General features: G+C 56.7%; 1 protein-coding gene across 8 annotated transcripts in view; it reads left to right on the top strand.

Moving 5' to 3' along the window:
* ARVCF (ARVCF delta catenin family member) overlaps positions 1 to 16603 on the top strand; it is a 56986-nt gene that overhangs the window by 24414 nt on the left and 15969 nt on the right. For 6 of the 8 annotated variants that reach the window (XR_007514838.1, XM_049865181.1, XM_049865178.1 and 3 more), the window contains one exon: positions 9876 to 10103. Coding sequence is in view for 7 of the 8 variants with exons in the window: in XM_049865181.1 (XP_049721138.1) it covers positions 9894 to 10103 (210 nt within the window). In the remaining variant the exon portion in view is untranslated. Of the gene's footprint in view, positions 1 to 9875; positions 10104 to 13642; positions 13745 to 16603 lie in introns of those variants that run through there. The other 2 variants (XM_049865183.1, XM_049865182.1) reach the window with 1 other exon arrangement.

The raw sequence follows: 16603 nt of genomic DNA, 5'->3' as shown, positions 1-16603 counted from the left end.
CCTGGCCCCCAGGTTTGCGGGGCTCACCCAGGAACTCTGGACTCTGGCTGTAGGGGAATGGGAGCGACTTTCCATGGGCAGGCTGATGCCAGTCAAAGCCCCTGACTACCAGGATCTTCTGTCTGGCTTCTTTGGCTCTGTGACCTGGGGGGAGAGAAGCTGGGCCTAGGGGCCCTGCTTTGGCCCCCTAAAGCTTATTTGTCATAGACTCCCAGGGGCTGCACCCCACCGCCCCTCAAAGGGGCTTTGTGTCACCACAAAGAGGCTCTGTCCCTCGCGGAGAAGCCTGGGCGTTACCATGGCAATGGAGGAGGCTGGAAGAAGGGGTCCACTGGCTGGGAGGGGCAAGGTTGTTGGAGGCCCAGGGCAGTGGTGCACACAGATAGGCAGCTAGCCCTGTGACTGCTGCCCCCACCCAGCTGTGGCCCTCAGCCCAGCTGGAGGGTGCCCCTCTAATTGTGCCTGGTGAGCCATCAGGGCATCTATCTCATAGCCCCTCGGCTCTTGGCCAGGATGGGCTCCCAGGCCCTGGTGCCAGACCGGCCTGTCTGTGTTTGGTCTCAGCCTGGCTCAGAGCCTCGGTCTCCTCAGGAATGCTTTGGTCCCTGTGCGTATGCCAGACTGTGGTGGGGAGGGGGTTGTAACTGCCCTCTGCGCTGCTCCTGTGTTTCCTGAGATAGCCCAGGGTCAGGGGACTTTGCCAGGTGGATGCCTGGTGGAGGGAGGTGCTAGAGGCAGTGGGTCAGCCTCTGCCAGCCTGATCCTGCTCAGTGGGGCCATCATGGCGGCAGGGCCCCTCCTTTACCCACCACAGGCTCACTTCCATCCTCAGTGGGTTGGAGTTGGGCATGGAGTTGCCTGGATTGGCCACGCAAGCAGAGGCCACAGTGTTCACTGCCAGCCCCCTCCCCATGCCCTCCCCTGCCTGAATACTGCATCTCCTCTGGCCCTTAGCCCAGGGTTCCTGGAGGTGCCCTCAGGCTGGTGGTTGTAGAAGCCACAGAGGAGGTGGTGCTTGCTGCCCATGCTCCCACTCTCGGAGCCTGCAGGCCATTGCCCTTGGGCCACAGCTGCAGCTGAAATCTGGGTCAGGCATAAGAGGGGCAACGAGGGGCCTGCCCTGAATTGCAGCCTGGGGCCTGAGGGACTCCTGCCCTCCATCCCATGTGTCCTCTCAGAGAGGTGGATCCCAGGGGATGAAGGAGGTGTGAGTGCCACAGGTGGCACAGGGCGCATGTCTCTCTGACCGTGCCTAAACCTGAATCTCAACTAGAAACTCATAGTGGGGCTCCAGCTGAGGCTGGCTGTGACCAGGCCCTCCCACTGGTCATCTGCTGCTCACCTGCCAGAACAAGGCCTGCCTCTACCACATCCAGCTATGCTCACCTGGCTTATTCATCTCAGACCTCAGGCTCTCTGGCCCCCGTCTCTCCAGGCCCCAGTTCCCTGGCCCCCAGCAGTGTCTCCCTTTGACCTGACCCATGATCTCCTGAGCCGCCTGTGTCAGCCCCCCTTCTTGCTCCTGCACCAGGCCTTGGCAGAGCCTTCTGAGGGTGAGGCTGCAGGCCAGCAGCCTCCCTGCCCTGGGCCAAGTAGTGCTGCCCGTCTGCCTGTCCTTGGCCTGGGGCACCCCATTAGTGCAGGTGAAGAGCCCCTGGGAAAGAACAACCTCACAGTTTCCCCCCTGCACATGGGAGTCACTTTCCATGTGGTCAGAGGATGTTCCTTGGGTGTCAGGGTACGCAGGTTGGGAGAAGGAGGAGGTTACTGAGGGACATGTCAGCCCCCTATCCCGTCTTGTCTGGCGCAGTTGCCACCTGTGCTAGAGAAATCTAACTTCCAGGTGGAATCAGATTATGGTTCTCCTGGTTCCCAGGAGGCATCTGGTGGGTACGCGCCACCCTGGCCCCCATGGGGCTCTTGTGCCTGCCCAACTGGTGGGCCTTCTGCTTTTCCATTTCTTACATTCTGATCATAGCAGTAGCTTTGGCTCCTTGTCAAACGCTAGGTAAGAGCACACCTGCATGAAGACCTAGTGCAGCGGACAGAGGCCCTCTGCCCAGCACCTCAGGAGCCTTTCCATGCGTTTCCTTCCAGTCTTTTTTCTGTGTGTGTGCGTACCTCATTATTTCCAGGCAGTGACATCACTAGGGGATACAGGGGTACAGACAGCACTGGGTGACATCGTCAGAGACAGTCACCAAAATGACCGCCTATGAAAATTTTGTGCAGTATTTTCCAAAAAAACCAAACCAAGTACCGTCGAGTCGATTCCGACTCATAGCGACCCTACAGGACAGAGTAGAACTGCCCCATAGAGTTTCCAAGGAGTGCCTGGCGGATTTGAACTGCCAACCCTTTGGTTAGCCGCCGTAGCACTTAACCACTATTCCACCAGGGTTTCTGTGCAGTGTTTTAGCAGGAATTTATTATTTTTATAAAAATACCCCTGTAGTTAATTATAACAACAAAAACATTTTTTGAAAGCCCAGCTTACATGTATCAATATACATACAAAGCTAAAACTCTATGCTGGTTTACTTTTTGAACCTTCTGATGCTTTCTGGAAACCCTGGTGGCGTAGTGGTTAAGTGCTACGGCCGCTAACCAAGAGGTCAGCAGTTCAAATCCCCCAGGTACTCCTTGGAAACTCTATGGGGCAGTTCTTCACTGTTCTATAGGGTCGCTATGAGTTGGAATTGACTCGACGGCACTGGGTATAATGCTCTGTGGTCAGAGCTGTCATTATTACCCAATTACATAGATGCTTTGAATCACGTGTTTTCACCTGCATGAGCTACAGTCATGGCTGTTGTTTTCGTTGCTGCCAGTGTTTTTATAGTCGCTGATTTTGTTGAATTTTCTGCTGTTTTAGCTAGAATATTGTGGTGATGAGTATTTGTGAACCTGTATCAATAACTTTTTTGACAAGTAGTAATTAAGGAAAAGGAGAAAACTTGAAAAAGGCTTCTGCTCAGTTACTAATAATATTGTAACTAATAGCATAATTACAGAACAATTTTGTTAGTCATATAATCTAAGAAATGATACATTTAAACAACTTACAATGATGTTTATCGTATACTATTCTATGATCAAAATTAGTAATAAACGTTACTAAGGATTCTCTGTGGTCTGGTGCGGGAGGAGGTGGATGGGGGGGTGACATCATGAGTTAATTGCCCTAGGTGACACCAACTCCAGTGACGCCGCTGTTTCCAGTCTTACTGTTTGATCACATCCTTTTTATTATGTTGCTGGTTTTGCTCCTTGACCCACTGTCAGTTGGAGTTTTGATTTTTTTGTTGTTGATTTGTAAGAGCACTTTATAGATTAAGGACATCATTTTCTTGCTGGATGTTACGAATACCCAGACAGCAAACTTACTGCCGTCAAGTTGATTCTAACTCATAGCGAGCTCCTAGGGTTTCCAAGGCTGTAAATCTCTACAGAAGCAGGCTGCCACATCTTTCTCCCATGGAGCTGCTGGTGATTTCGAACCACTGACCTTTCTGTTAGCAGTCAGTCGATTTAACCACTGTACTACCAGGACTTCTTGGATGTTATGAATACTTGATCCTAATTAATCACTTGTCATTTGATTGTCCTTTTAACTTTTTTCTCCATTTGTTTATTATGGAACATCACAAACACACAGGTAGAGAGCAGTGTAATGAATCCCCACGTGCCCATCATCACTTCCCTGTGTCCCAGTCATGGTCAGGAAGTAATGTAGTCAGTCACCCATCATTTCATCTGAGACGCTACGGGTGTCGCTCTAGCTGATAACTCACTTTTTATAAGAAAATGTAACCCTGTTATGTGGCCTTTTTTCATTTTTATTTTTTTGAAAGTAGAGAAGTATTTAGTTTTTTCAAAGTCAAGCCAGTTGATTTTTTTTTGGTAGTTTCTTCCAGTTTTTTAGGCTGAGAACAGCCTTCTCCCTAGCCTCGGTGCCTCTAGCCTGGTACTGACAGTGAGTATTGTGTGGTCCTGGTTGAGATGGACCTACTCGGGATCCCTAGCCTTTGGCATGGATGAACATGGACTCCATCCCAGGGTAACCCCATGCCCAGACCTGCTGCTCCAGCCCTATCCCTGACCTTGGCAGAGTGACTATCCTTGTGGGCTTGCCCAGAAGCTCTCCCTGAGTCTTTGGGCACCATTTGGCCACAGTAAGGGTGACAGGGTAAAGATAACGCTTTGTGTAAGGTCCGCATAGGCCCAGCTGGCCAGCGCAGGGAATAGGTCTCCATGTTGGCAGTGCAGGGGGCAGGGTACAGAGGCGGCTCCCACAGTGTCCTCCCGGCAGCTATGGTGGTAGAGAGAGTGGGCCTGGGTTCAGTTCCTGCTGGGCCTCTTGCTAGCCCATCTTCCCCCATCGAGTTTGGGGAGTACAGAGGCAGGAGGGTGTGGACGGGCAGAGTGAGGCCTGACGAGTTGCCAGTTTTCTCTCTCACAGGGGACCACGCAACCCAGGCAGCACTCACTGTCCTCTAGTAGATGGCCAGCAAGGGCAGAACTAGAGCCCAGGCCTCCCGCCTGCCTCCCCCTGCTGGCCTGACCCTTAAGAAATTCCTCTAATTCCTCAACCCAGATTGGACTCAGGCCCCATAATTTGATTTTCCGGAGCAGAGCTTTGGCTGGCTCCTCCTAAGGAGGAATGTCTGGGTCGGCAAGAAGACGTCAGATACCAGCTTTGGTTTCAGGGGAAGGATTCAGCTTCCATGCTTGAGTTCCTCTGCTGAAGCCTTCGTGTTCCTGATAGAGCACCGGCCACAATTTTGCCCCAGAGGGCTTGAGGGTGGGGACTTTCTCTTCCTAGAAGAATGTTTCAGAGCCATGTTCCTGCCCACCAATGTGTCTACCCACTCATCTTGCCACCTTCCACCCACCCCACGCATCTATCTCCCACCCACCCAGCCTCCTTTCCTCCCATCTGGCCATACTCCCACTCATTCTATCACTCATTTATCCACAAACCCATACACCCACCACCTACCTATTCATCCATTCACCTACCCATCTGACTCTACCTACCAGCCTGTCCATCCTCCCATCTGTCTGTCCGCCCATTCCTCACCCATCCCTCCATCCCCACCCGTCCCCCCTTACAACCATCCAGTCACTCTCCTATCCACACATTCATTTATTCATTCATTCATCCATCCCCTTCCATCCAGCTTCTCCTAAGCTCCCACTCATCCATTCATCTACCAATTTGTCCATCCTTCTGTCCCTCCATCCATCTACCCATGCACACATCCATTCATCCACAAGCATATCCATCCACTCATCAGCACCCATCTATCCATTCACCCATCTGTCTGTCCACCCTCCACTCATCCATCTCCCCGTCTGTCCATCTACCTTCCCACTGTCCACTCACCCACCCATCTCATCCTTTCTCCAGTCTCCCTGTTAATGGCATTGGGCAGCTTGCTTCACCTCCCTGGGCTTCTCTCCTTGTGCCTCCCCCTTGCCCAGTGTGGTTTTGTGAGACGGTGGGGGCTCCTGACCTGGTGCCAGGCACATAGAGGATATGCAATCAGTGTCAGTTGTCGTTGTGACTAAGTTACCATTTCTCTCTTGTGGTTCATTTTATTCAAGTTTTAACCCCAATCCTGTCCCTCCTAACCCCTCTCCCCAGTTCCTAGGTCACGTATTCTGGCCTAGACACTGGTGTTGTCACATGGCCCTGGGGTGGGGTCACTCCTTGGTGCCCAGGACTAGACAGGCCTTTCTTCAGATTGACTGCCTCCATTCCTGGCCTGGGACAGGTGAGGATATCTCTGGACAGCATGTTTGAAGGAACAAAGGTGGCCAACTCTTAGCCCTCACCAGGCTTCTGACTGTTCTTCAGTCAATGGGGAGTTCTCTTCACACCACTCCCAAGGATGATGGTTTAGGATTAATTTTGTCTGTGAGCAATGAAAGAGAAGTTTTTTTCTCTCTAATCCTCAGGAAGCCCAATGGTATTGGTCAGGGACTGGGGTGGCACTCCACAGTGTCTGGCCTAGGCCCACCCTCCTTCCACCTTGTTGCTCTGAGCTAAATAGCTTCTCTTTCAAGACCTCCTCATGCCTCAGTGTGGCTGCTTGAACTCCAGCAGTCCATGCACCTACCCACGTTCCAGCCAGTGGGAAGGAGGAAGGGCAGCCCGAGGGTATACCTCTGGCCTTCAGGACACTTCCCAGAAGGTGCATACATTCCTACTTATGTCCCGCTAGCTAAAACTTAATCTTGTGACCACCCCGGCTTCCAGGGAGGCTGGAAAATGGGCTTTTCTTTTGAGTAGCCACGAAACCACCAAAGCCTGGGGGCCTGTTACCTTGGAGAGAGATTGAATAGCGGGAGACCATGTCAGGCTCTGCCCCACCTTGGTTTTATGTATATCAAAGAAGGGAGCCTTGAGGGGCTGCCCAAGTATAAGCAAACGGTGGCTTAGCCACAGGTCTGGGCCCAGCCTCTGGCTTGGGGCAGAGGCCCAAAGGCTCAGGGTGATTTCCTTGTGTGTAGCCAGCCCAGCAGGCCTCATGGAGCAAGTGGTGGAGGGTGTTGCGGTCAGAGGGGGCCGGGCAGGCCTGTGCTGCTGGGGGATGGGTGAATCTTGAAAGGCCAAGTGCTACAGTGATGACAGTACCAGGTGATGCCTGCTCGTGCCACAGACTCCTGGGCCTGGGCCACCATCTTGCCCCTTGTGGGCTTGCACACATCACCACCCCCCACTCTCTTGGGATGATCGTGCCCACCCCTGCAGCTGGCATCCTGTAGGCTGCTGGGGTTTGCTGCCCCATCAGGGGCAGGCAGAGCCTACCACTCTCTAACCACTTCGAAACTCCTCTGTAGGAGGCTTATCTTAATGAAGGGAATACCGAAGTCATATAATTAAGCACCAGAATTGAGTGTAGCTCGTTTGGCCTGTCACATTGTAAGAGCCCTCCAGTTTGTGGCCCAAGTGCCTGCGAGCTCCTCTGTCATGTAATCGAGGCTGCTGAATATGAAAGGACTTTTTTCTCCCAAAAAAGATATTTCATTCCTATCTTATTGCTAACAATTCCACGGGCAGAAGCATTTGGGCGAGAAACTATGACCTCCTGTGAGGACGGTGTGAGCTGATTGCTGGGATTTTGGTTGGGGGTCCTCTGGGGTCTTCCCGGCAGTCAGTGGCGGGCCTTCCCAGATGAGGAGAAAGCCAGAGAGGAGAGCGAGGGTCAGCCCCTCACCTGCCCGTGAAGTTCTCTCGTGGCTCAGAAGCACATCCAGTGACCACCCCCACCCAGGACTGGGCAGCTCCGTTCCAAATCCCAGGTGGGGAGAATGGCTTTGCGGTCTCATGGTTGATCCTAAAAATTCATGCACATACCAGGTCATGTCATCACATATTCATTGTTTTAATACAAAAATTGCATTTTGAGTTGTCATCTGAAAAGCTGCCCTCTAGGGTGCTGGGCCTGGGCCTTGCCCTGCAACTGCCTAGGTACCTGCTCAGCCAAGGGCCTGTCTCCCATGCACCCTAACCGAGATGACATAGCTAGGACCTGCGAGCTCAGCACCTCCCACACTGTGGACAGAGGCGTGCACCCTTGGGCCATGGTGGGGAGCATGGGCCCAGAACTGGGGCTTGGCCCTCCTGCGGGTGTCTGCCAGGGCACTGTCTTCCTGAGCTGACCAGTGTTTGGGGTGTTGCTAAGGAGACACACAGTCATTTAGTGCCAAATGAGCCACATTGGGCAATGGGATGGTCAGTGTGGGGTTGGCCATCTCACTGTGACCTCCAAATTCTCTGCTCCTAGCCTGTCCCCAGATGGAGTGAGTGTGTCCCTTCCTGGATAATGCCTTCAGGGTGGGTCTCCTTGGATCCTGAGGCGGGTCATGATGGGAGGGTTCAGAGCAGTTAAGATGGAGGCTGGGGGCTGCCTCAGCACCTGCTGCCCCCAGGGTCTGCAGCCTAGGCCTGGTCTGCTGGGTGCGGAGAGCCGTGGTGCATGCAGGTGGACCCTGAAGTCAGACAGGAATCCATAGCTCTGCACATGAGGGAAGGAAGTCACTTCCTGTATGTGAGGCCAACAGCTGCCCCTTGAGTCCTGATCACTGCCTCCCAGGACTCACCTTCCCCTCCCAGTGTAGTCTGGTCTCAGCCCTGTGGGTCCTAGGGACAGTTTCCCATTACACGTCACCACTTGGTTCCAAGGCTCTGCTGAGGATGGGCTGATGTTGGAAACAAGACTAAGTGGAAAACTCCTGCCACCCACCTCATTCTTCCCCGTGCTACCCTCCCGTGGAGGAAGGCCCCTCCACACCCCCTCAGGCTCAGCCCCCAGGCTCAGCCCATTAGCATGCAAGGCCTAGTCTCTGCTCTCAAGCTGGGCCTGTGTGAGTGTTAGCACACGTGCGTGTTGGCACATGTGCGTGCTGGCATGTCTGGGACCTGTGCGCGCAGGCAGCGGTGGGTGCGTGGGGGCTCCGTGCCCACGGCCCTGGATGTGCTGATCCCGGGCTGCCCCTCTACCTAATCTGCACCTCACTCCCCCACCCCCCAGCTGCACTGACTTAACAACTGCTCTTCCGCTAACACTGGCTCCCCTGAAAGGTGACATTGACATTTTTATTTGTGTGACAGGTGCTGGGGAAATGAAGCACCTATACTAGCCTTTTGCCCTCACTGGGCCTTGGTTTCCCCAGCTGTCACAATGGATCTGGACTTCGTGGTGGATGTCCCATCACCTCCTTACATGTCCCTGGCCTAGCCCGTGTTGGTGTGGCCAAGCCCAGCATTTCTCCTTCTCCTCAGGCTCTGTCCTTCCAGCTGGTTCTGGCCGGACCAGTCAGCTGTGGAGCTCAGCGTCCTGGGGTGTTGCACACTGTGTGTCTCCTTACCATGCACAGGACCCCTTGCCCTCTCTGAAGCCCAGTCCCCACGTCTGTGCAAGGGCGAAGGGTCCAGTAGAGTGGGCCCCAGCACTGTTGTGGGATGGGTGGAGAGGAGGCCCTGAGCAGCCCTGGCACCGTGCCACACACAGGGTGAGCACTCGGCAATGTGGCCCACGCCCCGCCTGCCTGGGCTCGGGTGTCCATGGCCACTAATTGCTGCTTGGATCTGCACTCTGCATACTTGTGTCCTGCTTCTTCTTGCCTGTGAAAAACAAACATGCTGGGCAGCCAGGGAGCTGGCTGGAGGGAAAGTGCTGGCGCATCTCTTTGGCTGCCAAGCCCTTGCCTCCCCCATTACCCACCCTCCCCGTGGGGCTCTGGGGCCCTCAGGGACAGTGCTGAGCCAGGGCCCAGAAGGCCTGAGCCTTGCCAAGGCCTCATTGGAGGATGGTGGGACCTGCCAGCTCCCCCCACTGCCTCACTCCTACGCCCCTTTATGTGTCCTGGCACCTGTGGAGTGGCTGCTCACCCCCTGCATACCCGGCCACGCCAGCCGTGTGGCTGCAAGAGTCCCTACTCTCTCTGGGCCTCGGTGTCCACCTCTGTGAGGTGGTCCTGCTGGTGTCTGTGAGATGGATGAGCTGGCATGTGCTGGGCACAGCAGAGGGCCTGAGAGGTAGTAAGCACTTGGTCCTGCCAGCTCTCCTTGCCCCTCCCAGCAGACCCTGAGATACACTCAGTTGATGGTTCTGCTGGGTCTGGCAGGAAACAAGACCTCGGGTCAGAGTCCCATGCCCTCTGAGGAGTGAGCCGGCTGCTTCCGGTCAGCCTTGGATTAATGGCTTTTAATTTAGAATTCAATCAGTGCAGCTTCTCTCCGGAGAGTTGGATGCTCTGCTCTGGGAATGAGTCCTGTGTTCTCGGGGGGAGGGAGGTTCCCTATGATGCTTTCACCAGGCCTCCACCCAGCCCAGCCTGACCTTACTTTGCTTTGCCTACAGCTGGCAGGCGCCCTGGCCATGGAGGACTGCAACGTGCGCTCAGCAGCGAGCATCCTGGCCTCGGTGAAGGAGCAGGAGGCACGCTTCGAGAGGCTGACACGGGCACTGGAGCAGGAGCGGCGCCATGTTGCCCTGCAGCTGGAGCGCGCCCAGCAGCCCAGCATGGGCAGTGGTGGTGTAGGCTGTGGGCAGCCCCTGCCGATGGCCTGGCAACAGCTGGTCCTGCAGGTAACAACCCAGTGACTTGGAAAGGGTGAAAATGGCCAAATGGGGAAGTAATCAAGTGGCCCTGGTGGGGCACAAGCCAGCAAGCATTGCTTATTATAAGACCTGCGGGGGCTGCAGGGAGGGAAGGAAATGCGGGACCCCCCGAGGGGGCTGGAAGTCCCATGTGGGTGCCCCGGGGCAGCATGTGATGAATGGTCCTGACCCTCAGAACAGCACCCTTCACTCAGGTGAGTCCTCAGGGCCCAGGTAGCTGAGCAGAGTCTATTCAGGGCAGTTAAGTGATGAGCATAGGGACTTAGGGTTTTGCCTGCCCCCAAGTCTCCCTGCCATGGTATTCTCCTTTTTCACACATGCTGGTGAGTCAGCCCCAGGGGAAGGCTTGACCAAGTCCTCAGGCTCTGCTTGCAGCTTAGAATGTGACCTGGGAGTTTCAGTTTCCCCAGTGGCCATTGCCCTGAGACTGGGCTCAGGGCCCTGCTCAGCCCAGGAGGTGTGGAGCTGTGGATCCTCCGTGGCCAGGCCCTCAGAACTTTGAAGTTGGGGTACACACTCAGGAGTAAGACCACTTGGACCCCACCTACCACCCACTGTGCCTCAGCACCCTAACCTGCACATGGGAGGTGGTGGCACCTAGCTCATGGGGTGGTGAGGGTGGAACGAGGAAATACAAAGGGCCTGGTGTTTGGTGTCCTTATTGTGGTTCCTATCATTTTTTTTTATCATTACCCCATCAGGAGACCGAGTCTTGGGGGAGGGGTGGTCCGGGTGGCCCACACTATAGGTCTCCTACTGCTGTTCCTCTTTACCACCTGGTTCAGAGACCTGGGGAGCCGTGGACTGCTGTTTGTGGAGTGACCCTAGAGGGCCCTCCCAGCCTTTGATTTCCCTGGCTCAGCTCCCTGAACAGCAGGCAGAAGTGTTACCATCCTAAATCAGGCAGCTGGACTTTCTCCTGGGACACCCGCCCACCACCACCACCACCTATACTCGCCTTCTCTGGTCCTGCCAGGCACTAACTGCAGGAAAGCAGGCTATTGGTTGGCTACACCACGCCTGGCACATATGATGGTGGTTTCGGGCAACCTGGGACCTCTGTGGCTGGAGAGAAAGGGGGCAAGGTGCCAGTTTGGGCTGAAGCTGGCTCAGTGGGCTAGCCTCAGCTCAGTGGGGTGAATGACGGTTCTTACGTCCATTCACGCAATCCTTGTAAATCGTGCAGTCCAGCATGGGTGCGTGGTTGGAGCCTAATAAATGACTGTTTCTTAGCACTAATCTCCAGAGGGCTCCAGTCCTACTGACAGTCCAGACCTCTTGGAGAGCAGTCTTTCCCAAGCCCCACTGTGCTGAGAGAGCTCAGGGGGGCCACACAGTGTGGAGGCCGGCACTCAGCCGGAGTGGGCCTGGGTGCAAGGCCCAACCCTTCTGTACCCCACATTTCACGCACTCCAAAGAGGAGGACAGCCTGGCTGGGTTGCATGGGTAATGTGGCAGCCAGTTACCCCAAAACCATCCCTTGGCCAGGTGCTCTGTTCCCCACTCTAGGCCAAAACAGGCTCCAGCCTCCAGCCCACGGATGGCACTGCAGAGGGTCAATGCCCTGGCTGGGGAGATGTTCCCACAGCCTGGAGTTGCTCTGGCTTCCTGAGGGCTGTAGACTACACAGCCTCAGGCTGCTGCTCCTCCCTATCTGCCTTTGGGTTTTCTGTCTCCGGAGGAGGCAGTTTTCTCAGGCTGGGACTGGAGTGAGCATGTGTTCCGAGGGCTCCAGCTGTACTGGCTGGGCTGCTGGGGATGCTGGAGGAGGCGCGGCCACCTTGACCTGGCCCTCTGCAGGGAGCACCAGGGCTGTCCAGCCTTGATGCCAAACCTACTTCCCAGATTAACCTCAGCAGGAAATGCCTGATGACCTACCTGCTGAGCCTCAGGGCTGCCAGGATCTGGTACTCAGGGCTGGGGCCTGGGGTTTGAGAAGCTCCAGGACTGGTGGCCAGGCAGCAGCTGGAGCCAAGGCTGGGCAGCCAGGGACTGGTGTTTAAGAGGCTTGAGGGAGCAGCCAGGGGCTGGGGGCCAAGGCTGGGGAGCTGGGAGCCAGGGGTCACTGCTGTTGTGCTCTTTGGGCTGCTCCACAGTCCTAGCTACATGCCCTTAACCCTCCGGTGGAAAGACACCCAGGCTGGAGTGGGGCTGGCCCATAGTGAAGATGGGTGCCACAGAGGCCTGGTCTGCTGGGCTGTTGAACCCACATCAGCCAAGGTGGTGTGTGGCTAGGGCACTAGCAGCTGGTGAAATTTGGGAGGAGACAGAAATGACTTCAAACATAAGCTTCAGGACTGCATCCCTAGGGTCAGTAGTCCATGTCTACTCACTTCCCGAAGTGGCTTCTCAGAGTTCAAGGCATCTTACCCCTGTGCATGCAGGGAAACTGAGGTTCATAGGGCAGTGGGCACCCTGAGGGCTTGCGTGGCCTGTGTATATGGCACGTCATGGAGGCGGAGTGGCCCCAGGGGAGGCTCGGTTTTCTGAGTGGTGTCTGGGGATGAGCCAGTGCGAGGCAGGAGACCTAGGCACAGGCCCCTTCTCTGGCCTGACCCACTGAGCCTCCCTGGGCTGACCCAGCCTTGCCAATCTTAGAGCCTCCGTTTCTTTGTCCATGGTACTGAGCTACCAACTTGCCTTTGTGGGGTATGACCTGAGAAGGTGGCCCTGGCCACAGCAGAGCCAGACTCCCCAGGGTACAGCTGTATGTTCATGTCAGGCTGCTGGGGTACATCCTGGTAGGAGAAACTCTTGAACACAGACCCCTCCCCTCCACAGCCACCACTTCCCAGTAGATCACAGACACGGAGGACAGAGGATTCGAGGCCACCTCAGCCCCCATGAGCCCAGGGTTCAAGACCAGAGAGGTTACATGGCTGGCCCAGGGTTACCCGCCAGGTCCCCACTGCCTCCATTTGAGCTGCTCTCATCCCTTGGGTCCCTGAGACCCAAGACACAAAGTGGGTCCCCTGCGGGGCCTTTTGCCAGGTCGCCAGTGAGCTCTGTGGGGAGGTTTCCTTGAGGCCCCATTCAGGAGGGGTCTGAATCCGGGGAAACCTGATAGACCCTGCTGGCAGGATTCTGCAGCTCTGGTGGTGCCTTAACGACTGTCGTACTGGCCACCATTTCACAGGGTGAGCAGCTAATGCCTAGGGAGTCGGAGCCACCCTGTGCTCTGCCCCTCAGCTGCAGGAACTGTTTTCCCAACTCTCCAGTGAGCGGGCGGGGAAGGGCATGTGTGCCCATTTACTGGGGGCAGGCCGAGCCCCAGGAAGGAGGACTTGGGTGGTCACTCGGCGAAAAAAATACCATCCACGGGGAAGACAGGCGAGGAACCCAGACAGACCTCGGGGCGGTGGGGGCGACCCTGGCCCCGCCCAGGCTGCTGAGCTCCGCCCGGTGCCCGGTGGGGGGCGGGCCCCGCCCCGCCCCGCCCCGCCTGGGCGCGGCCCCGCCCGATTGGCTGCTCGCTGTGACCGCCGCCAGATCCGCCCCCGCTGGGAGCGAGTCAGCTGAGCTCTAGTGGCCGAGTCGCCTAAACCGAGCCAGGTCCGCCGCCCGCTGTCCCGCGGAGCATCGGCCCCATGCCGGCCGAACTCAGACAGGTTGGATGGAACTTGGCCCGGGGCAGAGGGGGGCGCTGTTCCGACGGCCTGGCGGGGGCCTGGCGGCGGAGGGGGGCGCCGGTCTTCCCAGGAGGACCTGCTTTTGTTCTGTGGGGCCGCTGGCCGGAGACGGCTATTGTTTGTGCTCCTTGCGGGCGCCTTGTCAGGCTCCAGGGTCGGTGGAGGCCGGCGTGAGCGCGCCACCCTGGGCGTCTGTAAGGCGTGGGGCGGGGCCGCAGAGTCTCCCCAGTCCCTCCCCGCGGGCCGGGCGCGGGGGTCCACGGACAGTGCATCCCTGTGCTTGGAGTGGGGCTGGGACCCAGTGGGCGCGCCCTCAGCGAGCACTCAGGGCAGGTGGGGGGGTTGGGGGCCTTCCCGGGCAGCTCCTCCGTGCGTTGAGGGGAGGCTGAGGCTGGAGAAGGAAGCCCAGCTCAGTCTCTTGTTCCTCTCGGGTTCCCGCGGCCTCTCCCCGTCTCCACGCCCCTGGCGCGGGCTCCGACTCCTGCGACCTGCGAAGGAGCTTTCGGAGCTTTAATGGAAGCCCTATCTACTGTGATCCGCCGAGAGGGGAGGGCGGCCCTGTGCACGTGCGGGGGCGAAGGGGTACCTAGTAAACCAGGGCAAAGTCGGCCTTCCAGCACGGTGCGGTGGTGGGGCGTGTGGCTGCCGTGGCGGCGCTCAGGCTGAGGAGGTTAACAGGCGAGAAAACCGAGGCTCAGCGAAAAAGTGACTTTCCAGGGCCTGTTGTGAAAGGCAGTTTTCCTCTCACACACCTGCCTACTTGGGCCAGTCTGGCTGCTGACTGCCCTTGAGGTGAAGGGGCCAGTTGGGGGCATTGGGGATTCTGGGTTACAGTGTGTCCAATGTGATGTGGGCTAGGCTTGGGGAGGCCTGAGGGTTGTGAGACCCCTAGGTCAGCCCTGCTCCTCCCTCAACCTTGCTTCCCAGCCTGCTAGGTGCCCACTGCCCATGGCTTGTCTGCAGGGGGCCAGGTGGACCTCAGGGCAGGGCCACATGCTGGCAGGTGGACCTGCTGCTTCACATAGAGGCTGGGTAAAAGTTGTGGGTGTGAAAAGAGAAGGTATTTTGTGGTAGCCAGGGGGTTGGTGGCTGACATGCCCTACTTATTAGGAGATGCCAGGCTGGTTTGCCCTGAACTCAGAGTCAGGGAGGGCCACACTGGGGAAGGTGGATGTCACTTTGGGCATTCTATCATCCAGTGACAACCATCTGTCCTCTTTGGGAATTTGTGGGTTGGGGGTGCATTGTGGGAGCCAGCTTTGGGATCCACGTCTTAACCTGTCCCATGTGTGCAGATTGGGCCTGTGGACAGCGTGGGGGGCCCACCAGTGTGGTCTGTTTCTCATTACACAGACCATGAGTACTCAACTGTAAAGTCCAGACGACACGGGTACATTGGTGCCCTGGGACCCCAGCGTAGGCGCTCCCTTTAGGACTTGCCTTGTTTCCTTTGGCTCCGCCCCTCTGCATTCCCACACGTATGCACGCAGTTATTATGAGCTTTTGCCCAGGGATTGGCCCCTCTGCCTCACTCCACGTTGTCTCGCCTTTCCCAGGCCGGTCCCATTTCCAGATGAGGGATCTGAGCCCCAGGAGTGGCTGTTTCTGGCATGACGGCTGTGCTTGGCTCTGTGCCTCCAGGGACCCCTTAGGGCTGGGGCGGTGGGTGTCTCTGCTGGGGTACTGGTCTGGTCTCTATGGCTGCAGCCTCAGTCCTGGAGCAGGCCACTCCCCCAAGCTGAAGAGAGCTCATGGGAACCCCCAGGCCCAGGGACTAGGTGGACCAGGATGTGGCAGCCACAGGATGGCTTGGGACCCCTGGGGCCAGTGATAGGAGGCTGGGACCTTGGTCCCAACAAGAGGAGCAAGGATGAGGCCAGGGCTGGGGCAGGAGCGACGAGAAACAGTTGACAGGAATTGGTGGGACTTGGGGTGCGGGAAAGGGATGGGGGTGGTGTGTCCAAGACAGTACCCATGTCTGGGGTGGAGGTGGGGACGGCCCAGAATCTGGTCTGGGGCAGGGGCTGTGTAGGGCTGCAAGGTCAGGGGCCCCTGAGGGTGGGCCCAGACATGGACTTGAGGGCCTGGAACAGGGTGCTGGAGCCAGACAGGCATCAGCCGCCTAGTTGATCACCCACTGTGTGCTGGCTGTCAGCCTGTGATCTCAAGTCCTGACCCTGAAAATGTCGCAAAGGCCTGAGCCATGGGATGGCCTCATTGTCCCCATCTTCTACCGGTTCTGAGATCCCTATAGTGGATGACTGGGCAGGTGATTGGGGGGCTGGTGGCCTCTGTCCCTGCATGTTGAGAGCACATGAGGCCCTACAGTAGGAAGGGTCTAGACATGTGGGTAGAAAAGGTATATACATGTAAGCATTCTAGGAACAGTGGGCACATGTGTGCTTGGAGTGCTCTTAGGAGAACATGCAGACTGGCATGCCAAGGCGTGTGTGCCAGGCAGGGTGCTCATGCACACATGAGCATACACATCCTTGCCTGAGAGACCAGGTGCACGCACGTGTATGCAAGTTCACACCTGAGAGGTCTGGCGTATGCATGTGTATATGTGTATGTGCACACCCAGATCATACCTAAGTGTATGTGCCGTGCAGAGTGGTCATGCACACATGTGTATGTATATATCCCTGCTTAAGGGACCAGATACATGTTTGTGTATTCTTGTCTATGGGTATGCACCAGGCGGGGTGCCCATGCACACGCGTGTATGCTTACATCCTTGCCTGTGGGGCCGGGTTTGCACACGTGCGTGTATGGGGTCCGAACCTTACCTGTGATCGGCTGAGTCACGATCCCACACACCTGGGTGAAGTCATCGCC

Source organism: Elephas maximus, chromosome 22 (assembly GCF_024166365.1).
Source record: "Elephas maximus indicus isolate mEleMax1 chromosome 22, mEleMax1 primary haplotype, whole genome shotgun sequence".
Classification (NCBI taxonomy): Eukaryota; Metazoa; Chordata; class Mammalia; order Proboscidea; family Elephantidae; genus Elephas; species Elephas maximus.
This window is presented reverse-complemented; position numbering and strand designations above follow the sequence as displayed.